Here is a 14,011-nt window from a genome sequence, read left to right on the forward strand (position 1 = left end):
CTCGTCGCCCGGCTAGTTTTTTTTTTTTTTGTATTTTTAGTAGAGACGGGGGTTCACCGGGTTAGCCAGGACGGTCTCGATCTCCTGACCTCATGATCCGCCCGTCTCGGCCTCCCAAAGTGCTGGGATTACAGGCTTGAGCCACCGCGCCCGGCCCATGTTAAGACTTTCTTAGCAGCTGGTGAAAGAAGGATTCCTGTGTGTGTGTGTGTGTGTGTGTGTGTGTGTGTGTGTGTGTGTGTGGTGTTTGTTGGGATGGGGGATAGAATTCACTGTTGTAGACACAGGGTATCTAAGCCAGGCTCAACTCCTGTTGGTCAGGGAGTCTGACAGTATCTAGGAAACCTTACCAAGGAAAGAAAATTAATAAGCTCTAGAATAAGCTCCTATATATGTGGTTCCCTGACTCCAAATCAGTTGAAAACTGTTGGGACTTAAGTAACTTACAAATCCCTTTTTAATAGCCAGACTAGTATTATATTTTTCTAACTTTTACATTTTAATCATGCATGCTTTCTTAGGAGCTGCATTTTTTGAGCTGTTATTAAAAATACATAGGTTCCTACCACATTAAAGGGGAGCAGAGACTTGTGTGTTGTATTATTAATTATGTGCTGAAAATGAAATTCTGGTCAGTCTTTGCAGAAGGTACAAACACACACCTAAGCAAAGGATTTCCCATGTGAAGGGAGACGGTGAGGTGCAAGGCTGGCTACTCGGACTTAACATGCACTTACTCTTGAGGTCTAAGTTCCTGGCTCCGGCGGTGATTTGCGTTGTGATTTTTGTGTCAATCTTTACAGTGTGGAGGTTGCTGGTGTCCCTTGATATCATCACATTGTGCCACTGATTGTCATTGAGAGGTTTATTTGAGCTTCCTTTGATGAGGTTAGCACCATTTCCCAAATCAAACACATAATGTAAGTACCTGGGAAAAAAATGAAAGGGAAAAGTGTCATCACTTTTTAAATTTTGATGAAGCTAAAGTAGATATTACAAATGGAGATTTTTTTTTTTAAGGTGGTTCCATCCTTACTAGAAGTCATGACAATGAATTACATAGAAACTCAGCTATCAGGAAGGTAACAAACATTATTCTGTTTCAGCAAGGAGGATTATTCAGTGTCTTCACTAAAGTAAATGGTGAAAATTATTTTTAAAATCATGGTCTACATTTAACTTTATGAATTTGGAAAGTAATATCTTTCACCACACATTTCCTATTTCCATAATTCCCTCCATCCTTTTCTAACCACTGAAATGGCCATTCTTCTCATTCTTGCACCTGCTTTTCTCCTCTATCTCGATTCCCTGTTTGAGTATAGGGAATGTGTACTCATCCTTCAACAACCAGATCAAACAGCCACTCCCTGCTCCACACGTTTTTCTAATTTCCCTGAAGAGTCTCCTGAGTCTTTGCATGTGATCATCTCAAGAAACATGTCACAGTGCTTTTTTTTCAGTTTATGTGTTCATCTACAAACCCTAGGATTGTGTGTTGGTGTGTGTGGGTATGACTCGGGGTGGTAGAAATCTGAGATGTACATAAGGGTGGCAGAAGTATATATATTTATATCCGTGCATGGCACGTGATGTAGCATATTGTAAATATGCAATAATATTTGCAGAATGAGTGAATAAATGCTCAAATCAATTAAAATACATTAAATTTTCCTCACAGTTTTAAGGAAAGTTTACATAAATCTTCCTTTCTAAATTCTCTGAGGAACTCTGACATAGAATGAAGTTTGAGTTAAAAGGATTTTTGAAATTTAAATAATCTGCATATTGAATTAGCTATTTAATTTAGCTTAGACTATCCTACAAACTTGTAGCAATGCTTTTGTGGAATCACACTGTGCGTAGTCAGAAAATGCCCACTTGAATTGTAAGATTCATGAAATGCCTACCATAAATTAGAGCCTGATGTACTTTGTATCTCATATGTGAAAATGTAGGTGCAAAAAACTCTCCTGAATCCATATTAATTTAAGATACCTAAGAGATGATTTAAACAAATGCATTCTTATTTGTCCTCCACCTACTCCGCCCACCACCTTATGAGCCAGTATGTTCTTCTTAGTGTATATTTTTGGAAACTGATGTCCGTTTTTCCAAAGTTTTATTTATTTGTTATTGAACAGGCATGTACTCACCCTTTAACTAATTCAACCACAATAAAGTCATTTCCATCACCACTGTTATATAGAATTAGTCCATCTAGGGATGTTGTCTTGAACTGGAAAAAAAGATGCATAGAAGTGTAGGCTTGCAAGGTAGCTAAGGCAACATAGCTCGATTTGGTCTTGAAGGTGACAGGATCTGCTATGATGTTCCTGAAGCCAAATCTGGCATTGAGCTCACAGTAATCTATGTCGCCATTTTTACACAGATCAATGTATGCCATTCCATTAAATGTCAGGCTCTGCAGGTGTCCAATGAAGTTGGAGGGGACAGAAGAAAGATACCGTCGTTCTGTGATGATGCCAGTCTCTATGTTATGGAACTCCAGCCTAGTATGATCACCTGCCATTTGACCTAAAAGAGAAGACAATGTATGATTATTTTCCGTATCTGAAAGGCACTTTCAACTTTAGGCTTTCATAGCAATATCACATTGTAAAATACAAGGAGCCAAATACCTCCTTGGTACTCAGTTGTATATAGTAGGAACACTTAAATGATGCTAAAAGGTAAGCCTGGATTATGTAATAAAACATTCTTAGGACAGGTTTTAATCTGTCCAAATTTTAGTCTTAACAAAAAAATCCTCATTAACAAAAGTAATGGTATTTTTTATTTTTATTTTATTTTATTTTATTTATTTATTTTATATATTTTTTGAGACGGAGTCTCGCTCTGTCGCCCAGGCTGGAGTGCGGTGGCACGATCTGGGCTCACTGCAAGCTCCGCCTCCTGGGTTCACGCCATTCTCCTGCCTCAGCCTCCAGAGTAGCTGGGACTACAGGCACCCGCCACCATGCCCGGCTAATTTTTTGTATTTTTAGTAGAGACGGGGTTTCACTGTGTTAGCCAGGATGGTCTCAATCTCCGGACCTCGTGATCCAGCTGTCTCAGCCTCCCAAAATGCTGGGATTACAGGCGTGAGCCACCACGCACGGCCAAGTAATGGTACTTTTTAAAGCTGAAAAATAAACAAATTAGCAAGAGAGTGAGGAAACAGTAAAAGAAAGAGGGAGGAAAAAGGGAAAGATGGGAGGGTGCACAGAGAGATGCATTAGGGGCAGTGATTATTCTCAGGCATCCCACTAGAAAGTGATACATCTCAGCTTCATGGTTAGGTGATGTTATTCCTTATAAATGTTCTTTCAGGAAAAAAAAAAAAAAAAAAAAGACTATATAGTTCCTTATACCCAATAGAAAGAGTGGAGAGTTGCAGCCCTTTCTTCCAGTAATGAAACATGAAAGTGTGTTTAAATTTAAATATATACTATTCACTTTCCCTCTTCATGCTCAATAATGGCCATAGTTTTTGGTTCACGTTAGTCTTCCAAACACATTAGAAATTGTGTTGATTTCTGGACCTATGCCATTTTTTTTGTCCTTAAGTTTTGTATAACTAAATTGAGCAAAATACACTAATTGAAAGCCTGCCCAATTTTGATAATACCAGTAAAATTAGCCCACCATGCTCCATACCACAAAGCAAAAAATCTTTAAACATCCTAGAGTGAAGCTTGGATGCAAATTTATTCAGCAATTGACTATTCCACTCAGTCCTGATTTCTTTCTATCCCTCCATATTTCTCTGTCAAACCCATTAATAGCAAACTTAGTCCCGTCTTTATCTCCAGAGTGATCATTTTACCTGTTTGCAAGGTTGAAGGTAAGATAAATAAGCAAAGATGTGAACTTGTTTTCTAAATATTATAACACAACATAAATATAAAGTACTTGTATCAGTACTAGTGGTTCACACCCAACATGTTGCTCTTGTCTAAATAAACTGTCAGTCACTCTCTTCTGCAACTAAAAATGTTCACTTATTTTGTAATCAAGTTCTTCCAGGTGCTAGCTTCCCCACCCGATTTGCCATAATTGGAAAATGTATCAAGTTACCCCATTCCATCATCCATATTAATGAAAATATTAATTAGAGCTAATCCTAGAATCAGCCCCTGACAAAATGCATTGAACCTTTTCTCCAGGGGTAATGAAGACTGAACAACCACCTATGTGTGTCCCCTTCAGCCAGTCTGACAAATTTCCATTTCTTAAGTCAAGACAGTAAAATATTAGATAGCATTTTAAGGAAATATCTGTAAGTAAAATTTCGATGGCATGCTTTTTGTTGTGCAAGAAAAATTGTTTACGTATTTGGTTAATTGTCTTTGATGATTATACATGCATTTGTGCACAAAACTCCCCTGAACTGTACTTAACCCTATTTCATTTTCAAACACTCTTTATTAGTTTTAATCCTGGAAACAACATTCTACTCATCCTTGGCATGTTCTCTTTTCAGTCATTGGCTTGTTCTGATTCCCTTTCTGCAAACATTTTTAAAACAAAAATGTCACCATAAATAGTTGTTTCCTCTCTCCCTACCCTCACCACCATACCTCCTGATTGTCTACCCGATGCAAAAGTACCATTATATCCTTGTCAATTCTGGTTTCTCCTGTGACATCATTTCTATCTTCTCCCTCAGTTCTTCCTGTTCAATTACCTCAATATTGTTCTATGGGGATCTACTTCTTTGGTAACAAATAACATTAATCTTTAATTATTTCCAAATATAAAGCTCTAAAGACACCAGCAACACTGAATTAAGAAGCTAAGTACAATGAAGAACATGAGAAGCTTAAAATCGGCCAGGCACAGTGGCTCACGCCTGTAATCCCAGCACTTTGGGAGGCCTAGGCGGGCGGATCACCTGAGGTCAGGAGTTTGAGACCAGCCTGGCCAACGTTGTGAAACTCTGTCTTTACTAAAATACAAAATTAGCCAGGCGTGGTGGTGGGTTCCTGTAATGTCAGCTGCTCGGGAGGCTGAGGCAGGAGAATCGCTTGAACCTGGGAGGCGGAGGTTGCAGTGAGCCGAGATCGCGCCATTGCTCTCCAGCCTGGGCGAGGGCGCAAGACTCCATCTTAAAAAAAAAAGAAAAGAAAAGAAAAGGAAAAAAGAAAAAAAACAAGTCATGTGGGCTTTGATATTCCCTTGTCTTGATTTTATTCGATGCTACATTAAAATATGAGCCTTAACTCAGTGAACCCTATCCTGATCCTGAAACTGCCATGTTTCATCTTAAAGGCTCTATTAATGAAACAACCAATAGTAAAAAAAAGATTCTGAAAAAAATATTTCTAACACTTGAAATTAAATATTAACCCCAGTTGTCAAGTTCTTAGCAGCTCTAAAAAAAGGAAACACCAGTTAATTCCAGACTAAGGAGTTCAGTAACAAAATAAGACAGTACCCATTTTCCTTTCTCAAAGGAATAGGATATGCACACAGAGCACAAATAATAAAAGGTAGTAAAACAGCATGAAGCAACTATGGCCCAGTTACACACAAAAAAATTATAATTGCAGTAATGACAGATATATTTGTTCATTGGGGAGAATTAGCCCCCCAAACCCATTATTTGTTGACTAAGAAAATATTAACTGATTGTTGCCTTCTTTAAAAAATTATTTTTTCTCAGGATTTTACTCCAATGTTTAAATCCTCATCAGTAATATAGCCACTTCTACTACTGTAGATATTTGTTTTTTAAATAAGAAAAAAATTATAAGACTTCGAAGGGGAAAGATTTTAATGTTCTCATCATTTAAAATGCACTACCCAAGGAGAATTTGGAATTAGCAAAATGCCTCTGATCAAAATACCTAAGGTACAGCAGATTGACAACAATCTCCAATAAGACAACAACCAAAACATGTTTCATAGATGCTGTGCTTGTATAGAAATCTCAATATTTCCAAGTCAAATATTTTAACAAAATAGATAGCAAGGTTAATGTGTGTTCTGTGTTAGGTTACATTTCTCATGTCCAGCAAAATATCCCTCCCTTATGTTCACTTGTTAATTCACTTAAAATTACTGATTGTGTGGTATACGCGTCAGGTGCTAGCCTTGGTATTGGAGAACCAGTGTTGAGAGGAGCAGAAAGGGTCCATTTTCTCCAAACTCAGGGTCTATTGGAGAAAGGCAGACAGAAGAGGTAAGGATGTAATTAAATATATAATAACAAAACTCAGAGAAATGCTATGAATTTCATGAATGGGGTATTGTGTTGCTTAACGTGAAATGGAAGAAGATGCCTAATTTGATATTTAAGGTAGATTTGAAGAATTAAAAGAGAAAGCTGTGCTAAGAATTGGAGAAAGGGAATCAAGGGTGGATTCCAGGAAGGGGAGACGAATGAAGGAAGGCTTCCGGATGAGAAACAGCTAGAGAGCATGGCTGGGGAACTGGGAGCAAGTAGGTTGGTGACTCACATGGAATTGAAAGGAGTGGGAGTGCCAGGGTCCAGATTTCTCACAGTGCTTCTTATATTCAGAGCTAAGGAGGATTTGAAGCAGGGGTTAACCATGACTCGTGTGTGTGTGTGTGTGTGTGTGTGTGTGTGTGTGTGTGTCTGTTTATTCCCTTTATGGGTACAAGAGATTGGATAGTGAACTATGGCAGCTAGTGTAGAAATGAAAATCATCAACAAAAGATAATTTTACAGATATAATTTCCAGGGTTTACTAATGATGTACAGAATGACAGAAAGGAAGGGAATGGTGATGCCCGGCTTCTAGGCTTGGGTAACTGGATATATGGTGAACGTTGTTCCATAAAGGACATACACACAGAGATATAAAAAACACAATTCTAGATTTTTTTTAGACAGACTAGATGATGAGTTGAAGCCCAGTGACTTTCCACTTAGGGATTCCACATAATTCGTACAACCCCTTGTCATCTACGACCTAGGAAATCTCCTTCCTTGGGCTTCTCTGCTGGCAACTACTATCCTCATGACCCTAGGTGAGGTGCAAACATTCCCAAGAACAACCGGAATATGTACCGTCCTGTGTTCCACAGATACCTGACTTAATAGAATTACTATAAAACTTAAAGATATGGGAAAAGGTAGGACTTTGCATGAAGAGTCTCTAGTACTTTCCTTTTGAAAATTCTTCTCATTCGGTGATTTCTGACTTGCTGTACAATTTAATAAGAAACTCCCATTGCTTCTCTGATTTATGGGTGACTTCAAGTGGCCAGTAGAATATTTGAAAGAAATCTCAATGTAAAGCTTTCATTGCCACATTTGGAAGCCTTTTATGTACTATGTAAATCAAGGCTGAATCATTCTTATGAATTGTTGGCTTTCATGAGATCTCTGACAAAAGGAAGGAAGCAAGGAAGGAAGAAAGGAACAAAGGAAGGAAGGAAGGAAGGAAAGAAGGAAAAAATAAACAATGTACCCAAGCTATTTAAAAAATAACTCAGCATTTGATGTTAAGTCTTAGGAAGAAATGAGACAAATAGTCATAAACTAATCCTGACTTGTTAGTTGGTTTATTGACTGTAGTGGTATGGGCAAAGCAATTTTGAAACTATTTTAGATGCATTATTGGATTAAGCAAATGAATAAATGACATTACTGGGAGCCAGGATTCTCATCTCAGACGAAAACACATGTAAGTATGGAATGGGAAAATAAAGAAACAATGCTGTAGGTATGAAGGTAACAGTGTAAACTCACACTTTATAAAATGTGTGTATGTGTATATTTATATGTATATATAATGTATATGTCTGTGTATACATACATTTACATGTATGTTTGGGTATCAGTATATATACTTGAATACATTTCCTATCTGTCTGCTGAAGGGGTTAAGTAGCAAAGATACCCCAGTAGCATTGAGAACACCTACCACCCACATCTTGATCTGTATTATTCCTCACTAAATGGTAATTAAATGGCTAATTTTAGGGGCGAAGTATAGTAGATAAAAGTTGTAACTGGAACGTCCTGTTATTCCAAGAAGTAAGAAAAGGGCCAGGCATGGTGGTTCATGCCTGTAATCCCAGCACTTTGGGAGGCCGATATGGGCGGATCACCTGAGGTCAAGAATTCAAGACCAGTCTGGCCAACATGGTGAAACCTCATCTCTACAAAATTAGCTGGGCATGGTAGCACACGCCTGTAATCCCAGCTACTTGGGAGGCTGAGACAGCAGAATCACTTGAATGTGGGAGGCAGAGGCTGCAGTGAGCTGAGATCACTCCACTGTACTCCAGCCTGGGCAACAGAACGAGACTCCATATCAAAAAAAANAGTCATTGGCTTGTTCTGATTCCCTTTCTGCAAACATTTTTAAAACAAAAATGTCACCATAAATAGTTGTTTCCTCTCTCCCTACCCTCACCACCATACCTCCTGATTGTCTACCCGATGCAAAAGTACCATTATATCCTTGTCAATTCTGGTTTCTCCTGTGACATCATTTCTATCTTCTCCCTCAGTTCTTCCTGTTCAATTACCTCAATATTGTTCTATGGGGATCTACTTCTTTGGTAACAAATAACATTAATCTTTAATTATTTCCAAATATAAAGCTCTAAAGACACCAGCAACACTGAATTAAGAAGCTAAGTACAATGAAGAACATGAGAAGCTTAAAAATCGGCCAGGCACAGTGGCTCACGCCTGTAATCCCAGCACTTTGGGAGGCCTAGGCGGGCGGATCACCTGAGGTCAGGAGTTTGAGACCAGCCTGGCCAACGTTGTGAAACTCTGTCTTTACTAAAAATACAAAAATTAGCCAGGCGTGGTGGTGGGTTCCTGTAATGTCAGCTGCTCGGGAGGCTGAGGCAGGAGAATCGCTTGAACCTGGGAGGCGGAGGTTGCAGTGAGCCGAGATCGCGCCATTGCTCTCCAGCCTGGGCGAGGGCGCAAGACTCCATCTTAAAAAAAAAAGAAAAAGAAAAAGAAAAGGAAAAAAGAAAAAAAACAAGTCATGTGGGCTTTGATATTCCCTTGTCTTGATTTTTATTCGATGCTACATTAAAATATGAGCCTTAACTCAGTGAACCCTATCCTGATCCTGAAACTGCCATGTTTCATCTTAAAGGCTCTATTAATGAAACAACCAATAGTAAAAAAAAGATTCTGAAAAAAATATTTCTAACACTTGAAATTAAATATTAACCCCAGTTGTCAAGTTCTTAGCAGCTCTAAAAAAAGGAAACACCAGTTAATTCCAGACTAAGGAGTTCAGTAACAAAAATAAGACAGTACCCATTTTCCTTTCTCAAAGGAATAGGATATGCACACAGAGCACAAATAATAAAAAGGTAGTAAAACAGCATGAAGCAACTATGGCCCAGTTACACACAAAAAAATTATAATTGCAGTAATGACAGATATATTTGTTCATTGGGGAGAATTAGCCCCCCAAACCCATTATTTGTTGACTAAGAAAATATTAACTGATTGTTGCCTTCTTTAAAAAATTATTTTTTCTCAGGATTTTACTCCAATGTTTAAATCCTCATCAGTAATATAGCCACTTCTACTACTGTAGATATTTGTTTTTTAAATAAGAAAAAAATTATAAGACTTCGAAGGGGAAAGATTTTAATGTTCTCATCATTTAAAAATGCACTACCCAAGGAGAATTTGGAATTAGCAAAATGCCTCTGATCAAAATACCTAAGGTACAGCAGATTGACAACAATCTCCAATAAGACAACAACCAAAACATGTTTCATAGATGCTGTGCTTGTATAGAAATCTCAATATTTCCAAGTCAAATATTTTTAACAAAATAGATAGCAAGGTTAATGTGTGTTCTGTGTTAGGTTACATTTCTCATGTCCAGCAAAATATCCCTCCCTTATGTTCACTTGTTAATTCACTTAAAATTACTGATTGTGTGGTATACGCGTCAGGTGCTAGCCTTGGTATTGGAGAACCAGTGTTGAGAGGAGCAGAAAGGGTCCATTTTCTCCAAACTCAGGGTCTATTGGAGAAAGGCAGACAGAAGAGGTAAGGATGTAATTAAATATATAATAACAAAACTCAGAGAAATGCTATGAATTTCATGAATGGGGTATTGTGTTGCTTAACGTGAAATGGAAGAAGATGCCTAATTTGATATTTAAGGTAGATTTGAAGAATTAAAAAGAGAAAGCTGTGCTAAGAATTGGAGAAAGGGAATCAAGGGTGGATTCCAGGAAGGGGAGACGAATGAAGGAAGGCTTCCGGATGAGAAACAGCTAGAGAGCATGGCTGGGGAACTGGGAGCAAGTAGGTTGGTGACTCACATGGAATTGAAAGGAGTGGGAGTGCCAGGGTCCAGATTTCTCACAGTGCTTCTTATATTCAGAGCTAAGGAGGATTTGAAGCAGGGGTTAACCATGACTCGTGTGTGTGTGTGTGTGTGTGTGTGTGTGTGTGTGTGTGTCTGTTTATTCCCTTTATGGGTACAAGAGATTGGATAGTGAACTATGGCAGCTAGTGTAGAAATGAAAATCATCAACAAAAAGATAATTTTACAGATATAATTTCCAGGGTTTACTAATGATGTACAGAATGACAGAAAGGAAGGGAATGGTGATGCCCGGCTTCTAGGCTTGGGTAACTGGATATATGGTGAACGTTGTTCCATAAAGGACATACACACAGAGATATAAAAAACACAATTCTAGATTTTTTTTAGACAGACTAGATGATGAGTTGAAGCCCAGTGACTTTCCACTTAGGGATTCCACATAATTCGTACAACCCCTTGTCATCTACGACCTAGGAAATCTCCTTCCTTGGGCTTCTCTGCTGGCAACTACTATCCTCATGACCCTAGGTGAGGTGCAAACATTCCCAAGAACAACCGGAATATGTACCGTCCTGTGTTCCACAGATACCTGACTTAATAGAATTACTATAAAACTTAAAGATATGGGAAAAGGTAGGACTTTGCATGAAGAGTCTCTAGTACTTTCCTTTTGAAAATTCTTCTCATTCGGTGATTTCTGACTTGCTGTACAATTTAATAAGAAACTCCCATTGCTTCTCTGATTTATGGGTGACTTCAAGTGGCCAGTAGAATATTTGAAAGAAATCTCAATGTAAAGCTTTCATTGCCACATTTGGAAGCCTTTTATGTACTATGTAAATCAAGGCTGAATCATTCTTATGAATTGTTGGCTTTCATGAGATCTCTGACAAAAAGGAAGGAAGCAAGGAAGGAAGAAAGGAACAAAGGAAGGAAGGAAGGAAGGAAAGAAGGAAAAAATAAACAATGTACCCAAGCTATTTAAAAAATAACTCAGCATTTGATGTTAAGTCTTAGGAAGAAATGAGACAAATAGTCATAAACTAATCCTGACTTGTTAGTTGGTTTATTGACTGTAGTGGTATGGGCAAAGCAATTTTGAAACTATTTTAGATGCATTATTGGATTAAGCAAATGAATAAATGACATTACTGGGAGCCAGGATTCTCATCTCAGACGAAAACACATGTAAGTATGGAATGGGAAAAATAAAGAAACAATGCTGTAGGTATGAAGGTAACAGTGTAAACTCACACTTTATAAAATGTGTGTATGTGTATATTTATATGTATATATAATGTATATGTCTGTGTATACATACATTTACATGTATGTTTGGGTATCAGTATATATACTTGAATACATTTCCTATCTGTCTGCTGAAGGGGTTAAGTAGCAAAGATACCCCAGTAGCATTGAGAACACCTACCACCCACATCTTGATCTGTATTATTCCTCACTAAATGGTAATTAAATGGCTAATTTTAGGGGCGAAGTATAGTAGATAAAAGTTGTAACTGGAACGTCCTGTTATTCCAAGAAGTAAGAAAAGGGCCAGGCATGGTGGTTCATGCCTGTAATCCCAGCACTTTGGGAGGCCGATATGGGCGGATCACCTGAGGTCAAGAATTCAAGACCAGTCTGGCCAACATGGTGAAACCTCATCTCTACAAAAATTAGCTGGGCATGGTAGCACACGCCTGTAATCCCAGCTACTTGGGAGGCTGAGACAGCAGAATCACTTGAATGTGGGAGGCAGAGGCTGCAGTGAGCTGAGATCACTCCACTGTACTCCAGCCTGGGCAACAGAACGAGACTCCATATCAAAAAAAAAAAAAAAAAAAAAAAAAAAAAAAAAAAAAAAAAAAAAAAAAAAAAAAAAAAAAAAAAAAAAAAAAAAAAAAAAAAAAAAAAAAAAAAAAAAAAAAAAAAGAAAAGAAAAAAGAAAAGAAAAGAAAAGAAAAGAAAAGAAAAAAATAAGAAAGTACTAAAAAAAAAAAAAGAAGGCATGTCATGAGATCATAGAGGCCAACTTAATGAAATTCACACTGGCAAAAACTGAAAAACATTTGGGCACCAAATTATAAGATAGAGTAATTATGAAATATTATAAAAGCATAGCAATAGTGGGTCTACAACAATAAGAAAAAAAGGAAAGGAGGAAGCAAGAGAAAAAGAGAAATGAAAAGAAAGAACAATTGGAAAAAAATAAAGAAAGAAGGGAGAGAGAAGGAAGAGTCCTTGCTTGCAGCAGAATGCTAAGCATTGACTGTAAATGTGAAAGGAGTGCTGGAGTTTGAAAATAATCAATTTTTGTAACTCTCAGTGCAAAGACTGAATCAAGTAAAACTCTTCAATGTATACTAAATCTAGGGCAAAATTGTCATGAGGTACAGGATATTTACATGGTCTTAATATCTCCCCATAGACAGCTTACTAGTTGAAAGGGAGAAAGCATGGTAATTATAAAATGGAGAGAATGGACAGCAGGTTGATGGAGTGGTCAAATTAAATCACCAAAGACATGGGCAGCATGTGCTCCAGATGGGATACTGTACAGAGGACATAACAACAGCAATGCAGTATTTCATCCAATAATGTAAAATACACATTCAATCATGAGGAGACATCAGATAAACATAAACTGAGTGACTTTATATTAATACAAAGCAGGAAGAGATTATATACTTCAACAATGTTAATGTAATGAAAAACAAAGAAAGTTCATGGAAATGTTCTGGATTAAAGGAGACTAAAGAAACCTGACAACTTAAAAAAAAAAAAAATAGCTGGCCCTACACGGCACACTGGAGGGGAAAAATGCTTATAGCATATTAATAACATTGAATCAACTGACAAAGCTGGAATATAGATGACAGATCAGAAAAATAAATTGTATCTATGCAAAGTTTACTGAAGTCAGTGGCTTTTATTTTTTAAATAAGGGGATATTCCCATTTAAAAGAAAAAAATATATATGCTGAAGTATTTCGGGTTAAAGGGACATTGTGCATGTAACTTACCCTCAACTGGCTAAGAGAAAAGTAAGAAAGAGAGAGAGAAGAGACAGTGAAAGAGCACAAATGTCAAAACAAGTTCGCTTAAATGTTCACAATAGTAAAGCTATAAGGGTATTCTTTGTATTATTTTTGGAACTTTTTGTAAATTTGAAATTATTTTGAAATAACTTTCTAAAATACATTTCTTAAAAAAATATTTTTCACCATTCTTCGGTTTTCATCCCTGGTACATCCACTGCAGTACAGGACTTAGTACTTTACATCCTGGACCATCTAAAACACTACCACATAATTAATTTCGCTCAAAACATATTTTCTCCACTTACTCTTCAGTTTAAATGCAGTGACTTCTAATTTCCTGAAAGTCTATGAAATATGAACTCCTTCATCTAGACCATCAACTCATTGGCCTCAAAAGGCCATTCTAGCCATGCCCACCGCCATATGCTTGCAAGAAGCAAAATAAAGCTTCTTAGTTCCCTGAACATTACTCTAGCCCCATCAGCATCATTCTTTTTTGTGTGGAATTCTCTACTGCATTATTCTTTCTTTAAAGCCTAGATCAAGCATTATCAATTGCTTTAACAATACCTGAAACCAAGTTCCTCAACTTATCTTCTGAACTCCAAGACCATAAAGTACTCACGTCAACCATTCAGTAGTTCATCCATTACTCTATGTAACATATCA

The 14,011-nt window shown here is 37.4% G+C and overlaps 1 protein-coding gene across 1 annotated transcript in view; it reads right to left on the minus strand.

Annotated features, from left to right (window-relative positions):
- Nucleotides 1-14,011, minus strand: part of LOC108535572 (neurexin-1) — a 597,125-nt gene that overhangs the window by 30,648 nt on the left and 552,466 nt on the right. Inside the window, exons 14-15 of the mRNA XM_017881650.1 lie at nt 2,157-2,538; nt 738-928 (exon numbers count right to left, since the gene is read on the minus strand). Of these exons, the coding sequence (XP_017737139.1) occupies nt 738-928; nt 2,157-2,538 (573 nt within the window). The remainder of the gene's footprint in view (nt 1-737; nt 929-2,156; nt 2,539-14,011) is intronic.

The sequence above is a fragment of the Rhinopithecus bieti genome, unplaced genomic scaffold (assembly GCF_001698545.2).
Source record: "Rhinopithecus bieti isolate Rb0 unplaced genomic scaffold, ASM169854v2 scaffold_12640, whole genome shotgun sequence".
NCBI classification, from domain to species: Eukaryota; Metazoa; Chordata; class Mammalia; order Primates; family Cercopithecidae; genus Rhinopithecus; species Rhinopithecus bieti.